This window comes from Platalea leucorodia, assembly GCF_965183815.1.
Source record: "Platalea leucorodia genome assembly, chromosome: 2".
Classification (NCBI taxonomy): Eukaryota; Metazoa; Chordata; class Aves; order Pelecaniformes; family Threskiornithidae; genus Platalea; species Platalea leucorodia.
Window position 1 is genome coordinate 31,105,911 of NC_138824.1, and position 19,857 is coordinate 31,125,767.

The window sequence follows — 19,857 nt, forward strand, 5'->3', positions numbered from 1 at the left end:
TCATCCCTGCCCCATGTACTTCCAACTCCCTGGTGAATCCTCAACCTTAAGATGATGCCACAGAACTAATCTTCTCTGACGCAAAATGCCTTAGGAGGAACTGGATGCAAGCCCAATACTGGCTTGTTTCCTTGATGAGTTGATTGTTCTAATTGGAAAACATTTGATTAGCCTATTTCCCATGGACAAGACATGAAACAGAAGCATCTCTCTGCCACTTGCACACTAAATCCTAGAGTGTTAAAATTAAATGGTTCAGAACTTCCCAACCTGAATAGCTTCAAGCTCTGCAGGAACAATTGTCCTGTAGATAGAAAACGAGAAGTATTAAATTCTCTATTATTTGAGATTGGCAAGATTCAAATCTGTCATCTTCTCACAAAGAAGTTACAAGATGACTGCCGTTTTCAGTAAAGATCCCTTCATCAGAAACCACAGCAGCTAATGTAAAGCTGCACTCTGTCTTGTTACTGGAACCATGAAAAACTTTTGACATGGACAAATGATACCGCAAACTATTTACCAAAGCACTTCTTCACAAGAACATATTTATGACAATTAGCATTAACTGTTCTGGAGTGGATTAAAAGGAAAAAAAGCTAATACCCCCTAAACCTGCATACGTTAGCAGTTATTAATGGCTACTGACCATATATTCTCTTGCTCTTTTCAATTTTAACGCTACTTTTTTTTTTTCTTTAAAGAAATGCTGAATTTCAGAACAACCAAATTTATGTTTGGGGTAACATCACAAAATTCATCTAAGAAGCTCCAATACTCAGCCACAAATGTGTATAATTAGACTTGGTAATTACTTAGATTTTCCCCTTGTGGCTTTTTGTACATAGTGGAATATAATTGCTTTAACATTATAAAAGTAAAGCAGTCTAAAAACTTACAAGGCATATGTCTAGTTCACATTAAAATGGGTGAGAAGATTATCAGACCTTGTTCCTTCGCAGAAATTAAGGACACATCAATTATATGATTAAAAAAAAAAAACATATGAATCAATTAGGTAAGAATCCACCTGAACCAGATACGGTGGATATGCTATGGGGAGTCCAGAATATTGTATGACCATTGTGCACCTATGCAAAAGATAATGGCCCAAATTTAAAAACAGATATGATAGCAATAAAAATAACTTTGGGAGGGGGAAGTGTCTTTCAGAGCCGACACACAGTCTTTGATCCACAGAGAAACCAGATGCAGAGTATTACAAATATTACTAAAAATGTCTGCAGCATAACACACAAGCCATCCATAATTACGCATCTCAGAATAACATCTTTTTTATACATATATATATATATATATACACACATACACATATAAAAGCTTACAATTAGTGTGGGTAGAACTGGCTGGAAGCTGTTCAGAACAGTTTTCTTCCAAGGTCCTTTATGTGCCAGTTAGCTCACACGGATGGACAGAATGTAGTGGGGCAGACTGAGCTTCCTGAAGGCGAATATTGGCCAACTGCAGCTTTAATTAGTGGAATGGCGAGAAGAGACATTAATGATGACTCCCTAAAAGTGTTTTTTAATGACGGAGGCTAAAAAGTCTTGAAATAAAATACTGACCAATGCCTGTATAAACTGAATTCTGTTGGTCAGGCTTGCCTGCTCTGACTTGTAAATCTGACATCTGTAGAAAATCCTCCCAAAAGACAGTCAATTTAAAATGAACTTAATTTAGAAAGAGCTCTGCATTCCTCCCATGGTATTCCTGCCTGAAGACTGCTCCAAGCCTGGTATTCTATTTATTACTTGTTGCAGATGGGAAATTAAGGCAGGCTTTTGCAAGACTCCTCACTTGGCAGATGCTGCGAATCTGGAAGGCCATCATACTGATCTGCCTCTCAAGCAGCAATTTTATGCTTCCTAATAAAATTAAATTTAAATTTTAAGTACAATGATCTTTTAACTTGCTAGTTTGAAAAACAGATTCTATATACAATAGATGCTTCACAGACCTCTCGCTTATCGCAAGGAGTGACGTATTCTTTCTACCCAGATGATGAAGCCTGAAAACAAGCTATGGTTGTTTATGTGCAGTTGATATCTGAACACTGAGACCCTTCTGTGGCAGCACTGCCAGTTCCTCTTCTGTCAAGATGGACAGGGACTTGTCCATCTGGCCAAAGGCTCTCTGCCTAAAAACGTAGCATAAAAACCAGACCTTAGTTCTGGCGTTGCTTGCTGTAGTCACGTAGCCTGGATAACCAAGGAGATTAATTAATTAGAGTTATCTATTAGGCAGTTGGTACTATTAACCTCTTCCTGTATTTCTAGTATGTGTGTATGTTCTATAAAATAATACTGTAAGTAAAAAATCTGTTCTACGGCACTAGGAAATCCAGCAGCAAGAAGAAAATACCTTCCAAGTGCTTTCCAAAGTGCAATGTCCAAGGTCATTTTGATATTAGTTGAATGCTACCTTTCACCAAATGGGGATGTTTTATTAAAAAATGAGGTGTCTGTCAAATGACTCATTTCATGGTTCAAACATCATAACCATCATGGAATAAAAACATTATCATGCCTGACCAACCTAGTGGCTTTCTATGATGGAGTAACTACATCAGTGGATGAGGGAAGAGCTACGGATGTCATCTATCTGGACTTCTGTAAGGCCTTTGACACAGTCCCCCACAATATCCTTCTCTCTAAATTGGAAGGATATGGATTTGATGGGTGGACTCTTCGGTGGATAAGGAATTGGCTGGATGGTTGCATCCAGAGGGTAATGGTCAATGGCTCGGTGTCCAGGTGGAGAACAGCAATGAGTGGTGTCCCTCAGGGGTCCATACTGGGGCCAGTGCTGTTTAATATCTTCATCAATGACATAGACAGCGAGATCGAGTGCACCCTCAGCAAGTTTGCAGACGACACCAAGCTGAGTGGTGCGGTTCACACCCCTGAGGGACGGGATGCCATCCAGAGGGACCTGGACAGGCTGGTGAGGTGGGACTGTGTGAATCTCATGACGCTCAACAAGGACAAGTGCAAGGTCCTGCATCTGGGTCAGGGTAATCCCTGGTATCAATAGAGGCTGGGGGATGAAGGGATAGTGTGCAGCCCTGAGGAGCAGGACTTGGGGGTACTGGTGGATGGAAAGCTGGACATGAGCCAGCAATGTGCTCTCACAGCCCAGAAAGCCAACCGTACCCTGGGCTGCATCAAAAGAAGCATGGCCAGCAGGTCGAGGGAGGTGATTCTGCCCCTCTACTCTGCTCTCGTGAGACCCCACCTGCAGCACTGCGTCCAGCTCTGGGGTCCCCATTACAAGACAGACATGGACCTGTTGAAGCGGGTCCAGAGAAGGGCCAGAAAAATGATCAGAGGGCTGGAACACCTCTCCTATGAGGAAAGGCTGAAAGAGCTGGGGTTGTTCAGCCTCGAGAAGAGAAGGCTGCGGGGTGACCTTGTTGCAGCCCTTCAGTACTTAAAGAGGGCCTATAAGAAAGATGGAAAGGGACTTTTTAGCAGGGCCAGTAGTGATGAGACAAGGGGTAATGGTTTTAAACTAAAAGAGGGAAGATTCAGACCGGATATAAGGAAGACATTTTTTACAATGAGGATAGTGAAACACTGGAATGGGTTGCCCAGAGAGGTGGTAGATGCCCCATCCTTGGAAACATTCAAGGACAGGCTGGATGGGGCTCTGAGCAACCTGATCGAGTTGTAGATGTCCCTGCCAATTGCAGGGGGGGTGGACTAGGTGACCTTTAAAGGTCCCTTCCATCCCAAAGCATTCTATGATTCTATGATTCTATTAACATAAGCAGCCAGCTCAAGATCATCTTAAAAAGGGAATCAGTCCTGCTGGGTAGGAAGGTACTTGCATGTATTGGGAAAGACAGAGGTGAAGGGAGAACAAAAAGAAATCAGAAAACATGCAAGAAAAGGGGAGCAGGAAATAAAACTAGAGAGAAACATGACCGAACATGAAGAGTTCAATCTCTCTGCAGGAACTCAAGGAAAATTACAAACTGTAAAGTGAATGTGAAGGATGTGAATCAGCAGTTCACCCACAGCTACGTGATAGAGGGACAATAACAGAAGGGTGTCTTGGAAGAGTAATCCTGCAACTCTTAACTGATGTGAGTAATCCTGATTTACCTAAACACTGCCTTCAACTTCTGAGATAAGAGATTACAAAACTTCATAGCAGCCAACAATTAAAGAGGACAGGTAAAGAAGGAAGAAGCCTGTAACTATTTAGTCTGCTGCTCTGATTAAATTTGGGAGCAGTATTGTTAAGAGTGGTTATTTTTATTGTTAGCTTTAGTCTTACATGGACTAGGAAAGTGCAAAAAAAGAAAAAAAGAAAAAAAACCCAACACGCTTATTTAAATGGCCTGAAAGTTCTGTCTTTGTAGACCAGGCAAGGACTTTCGTCAGGTGATTCACATGCACAGCTTTTGGCTATATCCTCATCGCAGGCTGTCTACAGCAATTGTACAACCAACCACACACTATATTTTACTGTTTTCTTCAGACTGTGTTCCCCAAGTTGTTCCTCTTTTCTCTGTCCAGTTCGAAGATCGCCCAACTTCCTTCTCTCACCACCAAACCCAGTGATTTCAAGTCTTCCTATAACTTCTTTCTTATCCTGTGCCTATGCTCCCTGTATCTTTCCCCATCCCAGAGCAGAGTTCTCCCATCTCTGCCACACGCAGAGTACCGGGCACACCTTACTTCCATTTCCTCCCTTCATTACTGCTACAAGATAAACCATTCACCGCATCAGTGTGCTGCAATCTCAGGACGAGGAGCTGGGCTATGGCTGCAGAAGTGCTATATCTTTAGCCTGCCCCACCAACCAACACTCCTGTGCCTCTTGTCCTCCATTTTCACTGTAAACACTCAGGGCCAGGGACTGCCTTACTTTCTTTTTCTGTACAGCAATTAGCACAACAGGATCTTAATACCATCTTATATTCCTTCTGAACCTCAGGAAAATACTTTTTTTTTACTGTGAGGGTGACTGAGCACTGGCACAAGTTGCCCAGGGAGGTTATGGAGTCTCCATCCTTGGAGATACTCAAAAGCTGTCTGGACACAGTCCTGGGCAACTGGCGCTAGGTGGCCATGCTTGAGCAGGGCGGTTGGACCAGATGATCTCCAAAGGCCCTTTCCAACCTCAACCATTCTGTGATTCTGTGACACACATCTACTGTTTTTAAGTAACACTAACACTATGCAGGGAGAGGATTAACGAATCCTTTTTAAAAAAAATAAATAAATGCAGGAGTGTTGGGTCTGTGCTAGACAAGTAATAAAGCTCCACACATCCTTTATTTCCTTTGCTTTGGGGCTTTATGATTATTCTGCCTTCTCCCCCGATCCTTGCCCCCAACACGAAACTTCAACAAAACCTACATTTGGAAAACGTCTTGTCTTTAAATGTCTGGATGCTGAATTGAAAAGTTCTTGTGCTGCTGACAGCCACAGAGATCCACAATTGCCACCATACTGTACTGAATACAAAAAGTTTTCATAAGCTTGGCTAGTGAAGAGGTGGTGGAAGGCATTTTTTTTCATGTTATATAAATGTCGATGAATTTACCTATACATTTTCATAAATTAGAATGATGGAAATTTGTTCTGCATTCCACACCTATTTTTCTCAAGTATTTTAAGAAAAGAGAAGTGTTCTGGTGCAACAGTTCTCAAGTCATACACCAAAACACGCAGATGAAAGCTTGGACAGATATCTGCCAAGAGGTGCCTGAGGGATGTTTACTTTTTTAAAATGAGAAACCCCAAACCTGAGAGGTTATATGGGACATTTTTCAGAATACATTTTGCTTTCAGAAAACAAAATCCCTACACCCCTTATGGTTACAGCATGTCAAAATTGGCATTTCATTAAACTGTCCAATTTTGAAAAATACTTCATTCTTATACATTGCCCTTTTCCCCATCTACATTCTTTGACTTATAATTGACTTGCATTTACCATACTTATAAAAACTACACTAAATAAATCTATAACTTTAAATGCAGTGTTTCTCTCGACTTTATCCCAAATTAGATCAATGTTTGAAAACAGGAACTGAGAAGGTTCCTATTCCACTTAAAATGGATCAATACTAAATTACCTTTTTGACCTTGATTGTTCCAGTTCCTGTCTCTTCCTTATCCTGCTTGCTTCTTATGTCTGAAATTTCTCTGCTTTTTTCCTATGACTGCCTGAATCTCAGACATCAGTATGACAGAACGCTATGTGGATTTAACCTAGATTTCTCTCAAGGCTATTTTCCCAAGCGGTGATGGCTCTTTCACCCAAGAGATCTCATTAGCATGCACATATGCACCACTGAGCCTCAGAATTTAATAACTCTATTCCCAGTTCAGCCACAGATGGTATGTCATCTCAAGCAAGTCACAAACACTGTGTCTCAGTTTCTCTCAAAATTAGAATCTAGCATCACAGAAACCACTCGGGAGGTCTCTAGTCCAACCTCTTGCTCAAAAGGAAGGTGGACTCTGAAGCTGACCAGGTTGCTCAGGGCTCTTGTCCAGTCAGGTTTTGAAAACCTCCAGGGACTGCCACTTCAAAGCTTCTCTGGGCAATTTGCTCAGCACTCACTTCTCCCCAGACTGAAAAATATTTTGTTTACACACAGTTTGAAGCTCTCCTTTTTCAATTTATGGCCACTGTCTTTTCAGTCACCTCTCCAGGTGCTGGTAGGCTGCTGTGAAGTCCCCCTGCAGCCGTCTCATCTCCAGGCTGAACAAGCCCCACTCCCTTGGCCACTCCTCACAGGACATGTGCTCCAGCCCCCGACCACTGTGGTGGCCCCTGCTGGACTCACATCAGTCTGTCGATGTCTTTTTTTGGATCAGAAAACTCTCAGCCTTCAGCGATGCCAGTGACTTGTGCCCAACTGTCCACCAGGAGCCCTGGGTCTTTCTCAAGCAGCACGGCTTCTCAGCCAAGTGGTCCCCAGCCGGTCCTGACGGAGGGGTGAGTCTGCTCCAGGCACAGGACTTTGCACTTGTTATTTCTGAAAATCATGAAGTTTTGTTCAGCCCATTACTATAACCTGTTGGGGTCCCTCTGAATGGCAGCCCTGTCCTCAAAAAAACATACCTTGCTAATAGATGTATTAGTGAATTAAGATGCGTAGTACCTGTACAGCAAGCTGAGTTCTCTGAGTGAAAACCATTCTACATGCAAATACAGAATAGCATTTAATTGTAGCACTCAGGAGTATCAGCACAGAAGAGCTGACCTTGAAAGGCTTACATTTAATTACGCCCTCTTTCTAGAAGAGTTGTAACAATCGGAAGGGCTTCACTGCAATTAGACTATTCAAAGCCTGAAGTGGAGCACACACTCCAGTACCCAGCACCGGGCTGCATCACACCCCGCAGAAACACAAGACGCTGGCCAGTGTTCAAACACCGCACCAGGCAGCAAGAGAACTTCCCAAAACTGCAAACCTTAGGCAAGACAACTCACCGCGCTGTGCAGCAGCCTCGATAAGTCATGTTCAGCCTTCCACCCTGCAAAGGCTACCGCATTGTCAAATGTGTAAATGCAAGGGTTTTCTATGTAGACTCTCTCTTTTAAAATAAATAAATAGACCTTCATGATTCAGCAATCATGTAAGATCCACTGCAGAGATCACTGCCCCCTCCCAAGATGATCTCCCCAGCATACTCTTTTTCCACAGTCATTCCACAGTCTCATTCTACCCTCAAAAGAGCAGAAAGCTGCCATCAAAAGCAGAAGTTTGCTGAACGCTAGGAAGAAGACAACCACAAATTAGCCAAGGATTTGCATTCAAGGAACTCTACTCTTAAAATGCCTGGGGGTTTTATTTTTGTGTGTGTGTATATATATATATAAAAAATAAGATATATTATATACTTAATAATATATAAACTTTATAAAAATATTTGTATACACACACACTATATGGAAAGGGCAAACAAGATATCAACTTATTTTTTCCACTACCTCTATAATAACTGTTGGGCAAAAATTACTTTGCCAGTTTTTTTCATGGTAAATTTTGTACAGCTGTTGCACAAAGGACCCTTGCTTGTAGATGACGCACGGATCACTCAGACAGGAGCTGGAGTCTCTCTGTATGTCCATTGTGGTCCAAACCCTAGGCCATGTGATGTCTGCTGCAAAACCATTTCTGACTTCATTGCAGAGCTCAATCTTATTAATTATCTCATGCCTTTGGTTTACCACATCTGTAAAATTAGGACAGATATCTGAGTTCTATAAATTAGCATGCTTTTCATCTGTAGATTCAAAGTAATTTCCACTGAGGATAAAAAGCAGCACATAAATAGTAAGAAAATGAATGTTGTATTATTCATATGGATCAGGAGAGTAAAACCAGATAATGCTAACCTTTGTCAATCATAGCATAAATGGTGGAGGGGGAGAAAAACAGAAAAAAAAAAAAAAAGGTATCTATGCAATAGCTAACAGAACATACCATTACTCATCCCAGCTGCAGTTCCTATGTTTGAAACACATCATAAAGTTTTTGGAAGCACAGATAAAGAACATTTAAAATGACTAGGACTTAAAAATGCAATATTTGCTTTTGAAAATATTTCCTGGGAGTCACAGAGAGAACTATTTTCTTTCCATGTAAGCTATTTGGTGCCTGCAGCTAGTGGCTACTGGATAGAAAATATGTATAACGCTGACAAATATTCCAAAATCGCAACTGCAGAAGAGTTAACTGAAAACATGACTAAAGCTAAGTATGCTTACCATTCTTATAACCCCCCTCAAATAACCATTAGCATCAAAATTTAATAAATTGCTGATAAGAAATAAATGGAAAACACCACACTAATAACAAAGAAAATTGATTTATTTGAGTCTATAAAAACACAACTGTTAGATTACATTTGCAACTGTAAACATTTCATTAAATACTTAACAGGAAAAAACACCCATATATACACATTATATTTTGAAATTAAACTCTTATTGAAATAGACATTCATATGTTGAATTAAATATTCATTATAATGGAAGGAGTCTAAACCATTTCCCTTTAAAATATTGTTGATTCCAAGAACATTCTCTTTCAAATGTTTGTTTTTACAGGGAAGTTCAGCATTTCATCTTGATCCACATCTTCAGAAATGAACTAATTTAACTTTAGTGTTTCCCACGGAACTGAACTTTTGGTTCCAACAGCTTCTGTTTAAGTGGTATCTGTCATACCACTATGCAATGGTAATATCGAAACTAGTTTCTTGAAGCTTATCAGAAAGAAAAAAGAGTGTCGTATCACAGAAAGACAGGAGTAAACATAAGAGAAGTATTTATGGCATTAACTACAACAATACATTACAGCGCAGGATAGTTCTTCTAGATACTGCACTATATAAAGCTTCATTTAATTGTGGACTTTGCCACATGACAATGTTAAGCAAAGAAAAAAAAAAAAGTTCTCTAAATACATTTTTAGGACACAGGGCCTCAGAGAAACTATTTAGAACTGGGTAAAGTATTTGCATTGTCTCTAGGCTCATCCCCACACTGAATTCATATAAGCTGTAATGACAGGTACGGACACCAGCTCTTGCTCAGACAGCCAAAAACGTAAATGATACAAACAACTGACGAAGCAGTTATCACAACGGTCTGGTAGAATACATCCTGTTTGAAATACTAAATACCATTCTTCTGGGAAATGGCTGTATTTCCAAAGCTTTGTATTTGTTATTCAGGTCGGGAAGTGATGAGAAACAGAAAAGGAAGTGAGATACGGACCACTGACAGAACCCCTCTGTCCCACAGGTTCATTGCCATCACTGGGGGGGGGGGGATGGGGATGACACAAGCTCTTCCAGATCGCTTTTTGAACTTTCTAACCTCTAATTCCCAATTCCTAAACTCGCTTCAAAATAGCAAGAGATTTTCCGAGGAGCACCACAAACTTTTAAAGATCTTGGTTTTTTAGCATTGTTCTCTCAATTGCTGGCAACCACTACGGAATAGCTTGAGGAGCCAAACGTCTCAAGACCACAGCGATCTTATTTTCAGGAAGCTGCGCTACTTAAGCAGTAGCACAGATTCACCATGTAAAAGGATGGAGGGGATGACGTCAGCCACAAGCCTTTTCTTAGGAAGAGTTCCTCATGAACAACCCCTGCCACAAATTCTGTTTACATAAACTCCATTTCCCTGAATTTATGCTTGCAGATACCCATAAAGCCAAATAAGTAACAGAATCCTGGGTACCCTTTGTGCCTGAAACTGGAGGGTTTTCATCCGAGGTTTGGTGGCTTTTCATTAAAATCTTAGCAAAGTCAGGGAGGAGAAGGGGGAGAGAATTCAGTTTGCTAGGATTTTTTACTTCTAGTCCTCTTTTAAATAATCATGCCTTAATCCAGAATGCTGACAGACAGCAGAAGCTGGTTGGTTTAATGACCTAGTTGCATCATGGAAAATACAAAGACTGCTCTTTCCCCAGTGGTGACTGGTGAAAGGCCTATAGAAAATTTGGCTGGAGGAAGGCTATAAAGGGAATAAGGAAGCTCCTCCAAGAAAAGAAGAAACCAAAAACAAACAGAACAACCCCGAAACACTCATCTACACACATGACCCGTAAAGTGGGAAAACCTGCTTTCCTGACAGCAAAACAATAAGCAAATGGCTATTCATTAGTGTGGATACTAACATATATATAGCATATAAATGTTATATAGTATTTATATATATTTACACACACACAGTATAGCAACTGTAAAGCTAACACCTTTATTTCAGAAACATCTAACACCAATTACACAAAATGTAAGGGTTTTTCTACATGGAAAAATAGTGCTTATTAGTTGCTCAACAGTATTTCTCAGGTAGACCCTCTTACTCTGTGTTAGAAGTGCCTATTTTAGCATGCTTTAGAAAAGATTAAGCTAAACTGAAAAAAAAAAAAGATTAATTTTAGAATGCAGAGTAATAATGTTCTCATAAGCAATAAATGGAGAAAGCTGCTGCTTTTAAAATTCTTAACATTTACACTTTCACATTGAACTCTCCCTGCAGATACAGCTATCCAAAGGTCAGCTATGATACATATGTGTGAATCCACAGCTTCCGAGCACAAAGCTGTATTTGGTAAAGATGTGCTGAGTTCCGTGCCGCAAGAAGGAAGGGGGAAAAAAAAAAAAAAAGAAAAAGAAAAAGAAAAGGTTGCCACCTACCCCGGCGGAAGGGAGCAACTGCCTGAGAGTTACTGAGGGCCCAAACAGCTTCGGGGAGGACTCAGTCTATTGAACGGACTCTGCAAAATGTCTGAAGACTTCAACTATGCTCAGAACCATCTTTGGCTCTCCAAAGATCTATTGTAGGGAGAAATGTTAAAAACACCACACACTGTTTGTTCGCTGGGAAACGGGGTCATAAAATACTCTTATTGTACTGACAATGAGCAAAGTGGAAAATTGAATGTGGCCTGAGAACCTTCACTAAGAGTATTCTATATTTTGGTCAAGAATTATGGCATAGAAGTATCATCCCAGAGCCGTAACGGTTGCCTACAGTAAGCACGGAGCCACTTTCACAACACGCAATAATACTGACGGGCGATTTATGCAGAAACAGGATTAGCACTCTTGATTTTCAAACTCCTTTTTAAGTAGCATACTCCAATGCATGACCATTGCCTTCTGCAAAAGCTTTTTTTAAGCTGTTGTTCCCATGATACATCCCCTACCCTTCTCGCATCTTCCTCTCCTCCCCTCTCCAATTAACGTCCTATGACTGTATACATCAGAGGTTACTGGGCAAATTTTGGTGAGATCAGAGTATTTCTATGCCACATTATCAGCATATTTTGGCTGCAAATGCTCTTTAATAAGCCCTAGGAAGATTATCTACTTGAGAGTAATCCTACGATGGCAGACAGAGTGGCAGTCTTCATGACACTGTGCCGGGAAAAGCAGCACAATGAGACCATCAAAGAACTAGCCCAAAAGCTCATTCCACGAATCTTTATATTCTGGACATTTCAGAGTATTTAGCTTTACTCATTAACATCAACTGGTTTACTAATATCTCTTGCTCAAATCTTTGGAAGTTCTTGATAATAAAATTGTGAATGTGCAATTCTGCTGATCCTCTTCCATTCTTAAGGTTTTCCCTTTACTTCAGTCCAGAATGCCTCCCAGGACTTTCTTCATAAAAGAAAGCTTCATAAAATGTTGTAATATTTTTCATGTTCACACTTGTGACCCAGATCTATTTATTGTCCTACAGAAACAATGTCTGTAAAGATACCGGAGAGGGGAAAAACGAATGTCCCATATACGCAGTTCTGGAGATGTGACCTTTTTTCAGTCTACCAGAACTCACGTTTCTATATACATTCTCATACTGCCTTCAAACCTCACTTGAAGCTAAGGGTTTTCCAGCAGTGAAGTGACATGAATAATACATTTGTCAGATGTGGTTTATTTTTCCCCTTCCCTCCAAAGAACTGCATAGGCAGTAGAAGTTCCTTGGGGGGGATGGAGACACACACAAAATTAGTTTCTAATGCATTTGTATTAGAGAAGGCAAAGTTCAAAGAGCATATCCTGCACTTACCTCAAAGGTGTCAAGTTTTACAATGACCCTCAGTTCCTTTTTTCATCCGAGATCTGAGAATAAACTGCCAGACTTGAAGTACCTCTACAGCTACACAACATAATTTGTTTCAGTATTGCTAATCCTGCATGGATTGCATAGCCTTTTCGACTAAAACTACAGATGATGCTACTGTACTCAGACCTGGTTTTATTTTATGCTCTAAAACACGCAAGCTCCAAAAAAGCGTATTCAAGAGAACTTTGCACACTGGTAGGTGTAGGTCTGCAGTTCTGCTGAGAAAAGATGGAAATGTGTCAAGGAGAATGTCAAAGGCTCCATGTCCCTTAAGAGTGCTCATTTGTTTTTGGATTTTCATCTGTACAGAGCATCTGCTCCTAGCATGCTATTTTAGGACTGTTTTAAGCCTTGTTCAGGCATGTTCATCCCCTGATAACAGCGCAAGAACTTATAAGTAGCTACTGTGAGACCAGACCACCTTTTGACCTGGTTAATAAACGTTTGCAAGTCTCATTTCGAGGCAAGGAAAGCAGTACTAAGACCTGAGCAAAGTTAAGGCAGATCCTGTATCTCATCCTCGGCTGCAAGAATTTACAGCTCTGCGTTAAGGAAATCATACTCAAATAACACGCTTCCGTCAGTATCTGGACAGGGTCAGGAGGATTTGCTCCCCAGCGTACAATTAGCCAGATGTATTTTGTTTGTTTAGCAGTAGGAACAACAAGCCCAAATTGGTAGGCTATCTGGAAAAAAACATCACGCAGGGCAGACCTGGATTCCAAGGTAATATGAAAAACCCGTTTTCTGGAACTTGTAGTTTGTGTCCTGCTTACGTGCTCGGTGCCAAACCGACCACCAAACCTGGGGTCAGGAAGGAACTCGCACAGCTCAAGCTGGGCTCAGGGAATCCACTGCCTTCTAGAGAACGGCACTCCCGCTAGGAACAACGAGGCACACGGATCACCTAACGGATTTCCCGTAATTGTAGGCAATTTCAGTAATGATACCGTCTCATTTGTTGTGACAGACTATTCTAAGGACTTAATACTTTGGTCCGGGTTTTATAAATGCAGTGCGTTCAGTAGAAGTGCAAAATTTCACCACTTGCTGTACCAGGAAGATGTCACTAGAAAATATCTTCTGGTCTCCCCTGCCTTTGAAAACACAGTGGATCTTCCTGGTGAAGAACGTGGCCCCATCAAAATCACAGCAAAACCTACACTGGGGCACAACTACATGCTAAAAATTCAACAGATACTGTCCTCCCCGGCAGAATTTCATCACAAAGATTTAGGAAACTGATAAACACTCTCTCTTTTGCAGATCCAATCTGGTAATTCAGAGGCCTAATGCACAAAAGATTGTGAAAGCAAATGAAAACAGCAAGGCACGCTGTTTATGTGCGGCTGGCCATTCTTCAAGTTTTCATTCTCTTTTCAAAAAGCTTAGAGCAAATTATGCTACTCCTAATTAAAAACTGGTTTTGATTACGGGGGCACTGTAACCAAAAACCTTTATATTCTGGGCAGTTTTGCACTTCAAAAACTTTAAAGGCCGCTGCTGTTTTGGTCTTTGTTGCTGTTTGGAGAGGCGGAGGGAAGGCGACAGCGGCTGGAGTTTGGGTGCTGTTTTGGGGCGGGGGGAGGCAGCTCTTTGTTCCTTTACTGAAACCAGCCCAAGTTCCAAGGCGAAGTTGGCGGCAGCGCACCGTCCCCAGGCGCCGCAAACGCAAGCCCGGCCAAACCTCCCGCTCCACCCGCGCCCAGCGCTGCCGCGCCTGGCAGCACCTGCGGCTGGCGACCTGGCCAGCAGCTGCCCGGCTCCAACCCTGCGGCCGCAGGGGATGGAAGGCGGCGTGCGGACCAGACGCGGCCCGCCTCCCCCACGCGAACCAACCTCCCGGACCGACCCACACGCACCGAGGGGACGCCCCGACCTCCCCACCGCAGGCAGCGGCGGGGGAGAGGCCGCCGGCCCGGGCGGGCAGCCGGGGGCTCGGCGCCGCCGGCCCGGCCCCGCCGAAGCGCGGTGGGCCGGCGGGGGCAGCCCCCTGGCCGGGCCGGCCCCTCGGCTCGCCGCTACTCGCGGGTCCGGACGGGACGCCGCAAAGGAGACGAAAGCGCCTTAAAAGCCGAGTTGGACGCGGTCCAAGCGCTGTCGGGCTAAAAAAAAAAAAAAAACAAACCAAATGCCAAACCACCACAAAAATCCCCCAAAGTAGGGAGAAGCGGAGCTTTAAAGCTCGTTCTCCTGTCAGCCATTTTAGAAGCGTGAGCGGAGAGGGGCGGCGGGGCGCACCGCTGCGCAGCTTTCCCCGCCGGCCCGCCCGCGGCTCGTCGCCGCGGCGGGGCTGGGGGGAGAGCGCAGAAAGAAGAAACCCGTCCCCAGCGCCGCTCCCTCCCCGCGGCAGCACCTCGCCGCCGAGCGCAGCCGAGCGCCCGCCGCCGCGCAGCCGGGCCGGCCCCGGCGGCGCGGTCCCCCGCCGCCCTCACCTTGGCGTCCGGCGGCAGGATCAGCACCTGGCTGTTCTCCTCCTCCTTCTTCGCCGCCTCCTTCTGCGCCAACGCAGAGTTGAACGACACCTTCACCATGGCCGCTCCTCAGCGCCCCGCACGCAGGAGAGGGAGGACGAGAAGAGCCCGGGCCGGCGGTGCTCCGAGGGCTGCCTCCTGCCTTGTCGCCCCCCCGCCCCTCGCTGCCGCGACTGCCACCCCCGTCCCCTTGTCAGGCGGCGGCGGAGGAGAGGCGGGCCGCGGCCTGCGGCGGGGCGGGCAGAGGAGGAGGCGGCGCCTGACGGGGCGGGCGGGAAGCGGGGAGGAGGGGGCGGTGGGCCCTCGTCCTCCGCCCGCCGGGCGCGGCGCGGTGAGGGGCCCGCGGGGCCGGGGCGGTTCGCCCCGCGGCTCCCCTCTCGGCGGCCGAGGGCTGCGTGCCCCCTGCGCCACCGTGCTTGGCCGTGCCCCCGGGCGGCTTCGCCTGCAGCGGCCTGCTGCTCCCACCCCGGCCCCGCGGGGGCCCGTCCCCCTCAGCCCCGGGCCCGGCGCTTCTGCAAGGCCTTCGGGGCAGGCCCGTGCCTCGCCCCGGGCCCGGCGGCGGCCTGGCGGGCCCTGGCGCGCTGCTGGCCCTGCCGTGGGCTGCGGCCTCGGGTGCGGGTGCCAGCATCCCCGGGGGGTCAGGGGTGCCACAAGCGGTTTGGTTCACCCGGCGCAGTGTCTGCATTTCTCGGGTTGGCACTTTAAATAGATTTTTATTAAAAGAACACTTCTGGGTGCTACGGTTGGGAAGAAAATCCCAAAAACGCTATATAGGCAGCGTGCAGGTGAAGTCCACCAGTTGTTAAACCCCTGGGGAAGGATACAAGGGGTACGGGGAAAGTGGAGGTGTGGCTGTCCCCCTTTGACGCAGTGGGTGTAAGAAGTCAAGCGAACCCAACGCGCTATCCCGAGTAGGGTGCTCTTCAGTAAAACTATGCGATGCACGCAGTCGTGTTGTGGATATGGTTATAGTCTGCCCCAAGGAGGATTTAATTTTGGTGACTTGCCTGGGTAGAGTTGATTTCCTGGCAAGAGCTTGGCAGAGTGATGGTTCTGTTGCTGTCGGTAAGATACCTGGCAAGCAAAACGCAGTCCTTGACCTCAGCGGGCGCTCTGCTGCTGACTGTGGCAAAATCTGGTCTTTCTCTCTAGGGCATTAGTTGGCACCGTGACTGAATTGTCCTTATGTTATGCCTGGTCATCTGTGTCCTTCAAAATTGTTGACCTACAATGGCTGACAGAAAAGCTAACTTAACCTCATTCATGCTATCATCCTAAAGTGTTTTAACCTCGAGATCTATGGATAATTTAAGGATCTTATTTTCTGATAAAGATATAAAATCCACAGAGCAAACCATGATAATTTTTACATGATCTCAAGATAAAACAGCTGATGGTACAGCTTGCACCCAAGACTGCAAATTGCCCCAGGGATTCCAAGAATTCAGTCTAACTACCTTAAAATTCAACAGAGGTTAACTGAATCATTTGCAGATATTTCACTGAAGTATAAAAAGCCATGGGTGCCAAGGAAGACAGAATACAGAGATTTCTCTAGGCACTTTCTGACCATATTTGGTATGATCCTGGAGGTTTTGCTTTAGTAGGAACTTTCATAAAAAATATTTGAGCATTCTACATGAAAACCATAAAGTACTTTAATAAGGCTATCCTAAGCTACATTTTCCCAGGCTACTACTATGAATTTTTAATTTTTTTTTTAATAAGCGGGACTTTATTGTCCCACTCCCAGATTGAGAAATGCACCAGGTGACACCTCTGCTCCCATTTCAATGGGAATCCGTGCAGGCGCATTGTGTATTCAGGACAATATTTAGCATGCAAAGGCTGCAGTTCTGAGTTTTGCTTTGCTTTGTTCTCCTTAATGACATCTTCAGATATTCCTCACAGAAAGATGAGTATGCAAAAGACAGTCAAGGCTAAGTCATGGCATTTTATTATCTATGTCAAAGTATATCTAACTCTTTCCCCAGGCAGCATACACTCTTATCTTTCCAGATCAAATATACTCCGTCTGCTTCTTGAATCATGTTTACAAATCATGGCAGCTTACTGCAGCTGGGTTAGAGCAGCACCCTTACGGTGCTGCCACTTCTGACCTTTTGATTAGTGAGAATTTAGGATACTTGGGGTCCTTTCTGTTAGGGAACAGAGTAAGAATAAAGCACCAGGAGAACCTCCTGGCTTCCAAACTGTGTTTTGCTTCTATGTGCTTGCTTTCAGGGTGTGGTTTTGCAGGTAGCTGAGCTGATCAGATGGCTCGGTTCCTCCGAAACGAAATCTTGCCTCATCTTCTTCATAGAACCACAGAATGGTTTCGGCTCGAAGGGACCTTAAAGATCATCTGGTTCCAATCCCCCTGCCATGGGCAGGGACACCTTCCACTAGACCAGGTTGCTCAAAGCGCCATTCAACCTGGTCTTGAACACTTCCAGTGATGGGGCATCCACAACTTCTCTGGGCAGCCTGTTCCAGTGCCTCACCACCCTCATAGTGAAGAATTTCTTCCTTATATCTAATCTAAATCTACCCTCTTTCAACTTAAAGCCATTACCCCTTGTCCTATCACTCGCCCTTGTAAAAAGTCCCTCTCCATCTTTCTCGTAGGCCCCCTTCAGGTACTGGAAGGCTGCTGTAAGGTCTCTCTGCAACCTTCTCTTCAGGCTGAACAACCCCAACTCTCTCAGCCTTTCCTCTAGGAGAGGTGTTCCATCCCCCTGTGGCCCTCCTCTGGACTCGCTCCAACAGGTCCATGTCCTCCTTATGTTGGGGACCCCAGAGCTGGATGCAGTACTCCAGGTGGGGTCTCACCAGAATGGAGTAGAGGGGCAGAATCACCTCCCTCGCCCTGCTGGCTACGCTTCTTTTGATGCAGCCCAGGATACTGTTGGCTTTCTGGGCTGCGAGAGCACATTGCCAGCTCATGTCCAGCTTTTCATCCACCAGTACCCCCACGTCCTTCTCCTCAGGGCTGCTCTCAATCCATTCTCCGCCCAGCCTGTATTTGTGCTTGGGATTGCCCCGACCCAGGTGCAGGACCTTGCACTTGGCCTTGTTGAACTTCATGAGGTTTGCATGGGCCCACGTGTCAAGCCTGTCCAGGTCCCTCTGGATGGCATCCCTCTTGCCCTTCATCTTCCCCCTCATCTCACCCTTTCATACTCCTCTCCTTCCACCAGCAATCCCACTCAGTGCCTGTGCTGCATGCGGGACCCATGTGTGAGCCAATTCAACTCAAATCCAGCAGAAAATTATCCAGGTTTTTCTGGGTTAGTTTTCTGCTGGGTTGGTGACTTACGTCAGTTCAGAGAGATACAAGGACGAGCACCAGCATAAACAGCGGGCCTGCGAAGCCAAGAATGGGGAGGGGGAGGAAGTGGGGAGGAAGGCCTCCCTACTTCTGCATAGATACAAGTATTACATCTGTCAAAACCACAGCTTCGTATTTTCTCAGGCAAGGAGATGCATCTCAGTTTACATCCGGATGACTTTCTTGTTCTGTCTCACATTTCTGCCCCTTCTCTCTCATGTACAAGGCTTCAGTTCCTTCAGTCCTCTGCTCCATTGTTTATCGGATCTTGGGAGCCCCCCTAGGAACGGATGACCTACACTCTTTAGATCTGTGTGTTTGTGTCCTTGGGCAGCAGTTTTCCCTTGTTTCAGCTGACACTGAAAAGGGGGCATCTCATTGATTCCTTGTTTACCCTGAGTGGAAGATGGCTATTGCATCCATCAGGACTGGGAGTCGCTCTCTCTTTCCGATGCCTCTCTTAAAATGCCACGATGCTCCAAGCTGTACCTCTGCTTGCCCATCTACAATTCACAATCAGCCTACGTGCCGTCTCTTACACTGGGATCATAAGTTTCTAATGCCTGTGCTAGACAATCTGTGAATTCAAACACATAAAACTGCGGGGGTTTTAAATAACGATATTGTCTTCCAACAAAGGACACTATTTTGAGGTGAGGAGAATGGAGTTGTTTTTAAAGTTTCTTTTATAACGCTTTTAAATGCAACTGAATGTGGAAAGTTCCATATGGTGTCACGGTATTTTTTAATTGTTTCTTCTACTCCTCGTTTCTCGTTAACTGCATGACATTTTGATATGGTGTGTCTTACTTTTCCCTCAACCACTCTTCCCAGTTTTATGTCTATATATATTTATCTCTGTCTAACTATGTATATCATTCTCTTTTCTTGGGGCAGAGGGAGGGAAGAGACAAGCAAAAGTTGTGTCTGTGACAGACATTTCTTCAGCTTGCTTTCTTAGCCAGAAGTTGAAATCCGTTTACATCGTTTCAAGGCTTTTCACACCATGGCTCTTCCTCTCTGCCCTGTTCTGCCTTCCACCCCCCTTCTTCTCCACACAGCCCCCTCAACTCCACCTGAGAGAAGTCTCATCTGCCAGATTCTTACCCAAATGGCCCGCAAGAAACTTGCTGTCACACTGTCCCTTTTGTGTGATCCCTGAATTAATTCGCAAGGACTTACACTAAGAGTAGACTTAATCTTAGATGCATTAATACACAGGTAAGACTAGTAGTTTTACTTGTATAATTCCAGTGACAAAACCCTGTACTGGGAATGCCACTTTATCAGCAACAGGAATTTTTTTTGCCATTGCTTGATGTGTTGATCTGGGAAATTTTTTCCAGACTGTTTCTTTTGGTTAGATGGGGGAATATGGCCATGGCAGCATTTTTTTAGTTTTGT

The 19,857-nt window shown here is 44.6% G+C and overlaps 1 protein-coding gene across 2 annotated transcripts in view; it reads right to left on the reverse strand.

Moving 5' to 3' along the window:
- The window catches only part of ITM2B (integral membrane protein 2B), a 29,385-nt gene extending 14,030 nt beyond the window's left edge, over positions 1-15,355 (reverse strand). Inside the window, exon 1 of one of the 2 annotated variants that reach the window (XM_082332548.1) lies at positions 15,084-15,355. In XM_082332548.1, coding sequence (XP_082188674.1) covers positions 15,084-15,182 — 99 coding nt within the window. In that variant the 5' untranslated portion in view covers positions 15,183-15,355. The remainder of the gene's footprint in view (positions 1-15,083) is intronic. The other variant, XM_082332547.1, reaches the window with a different exon arrangement.
- Positions 15,356-19,857: the final 4,502 nt, after the last annotated feature.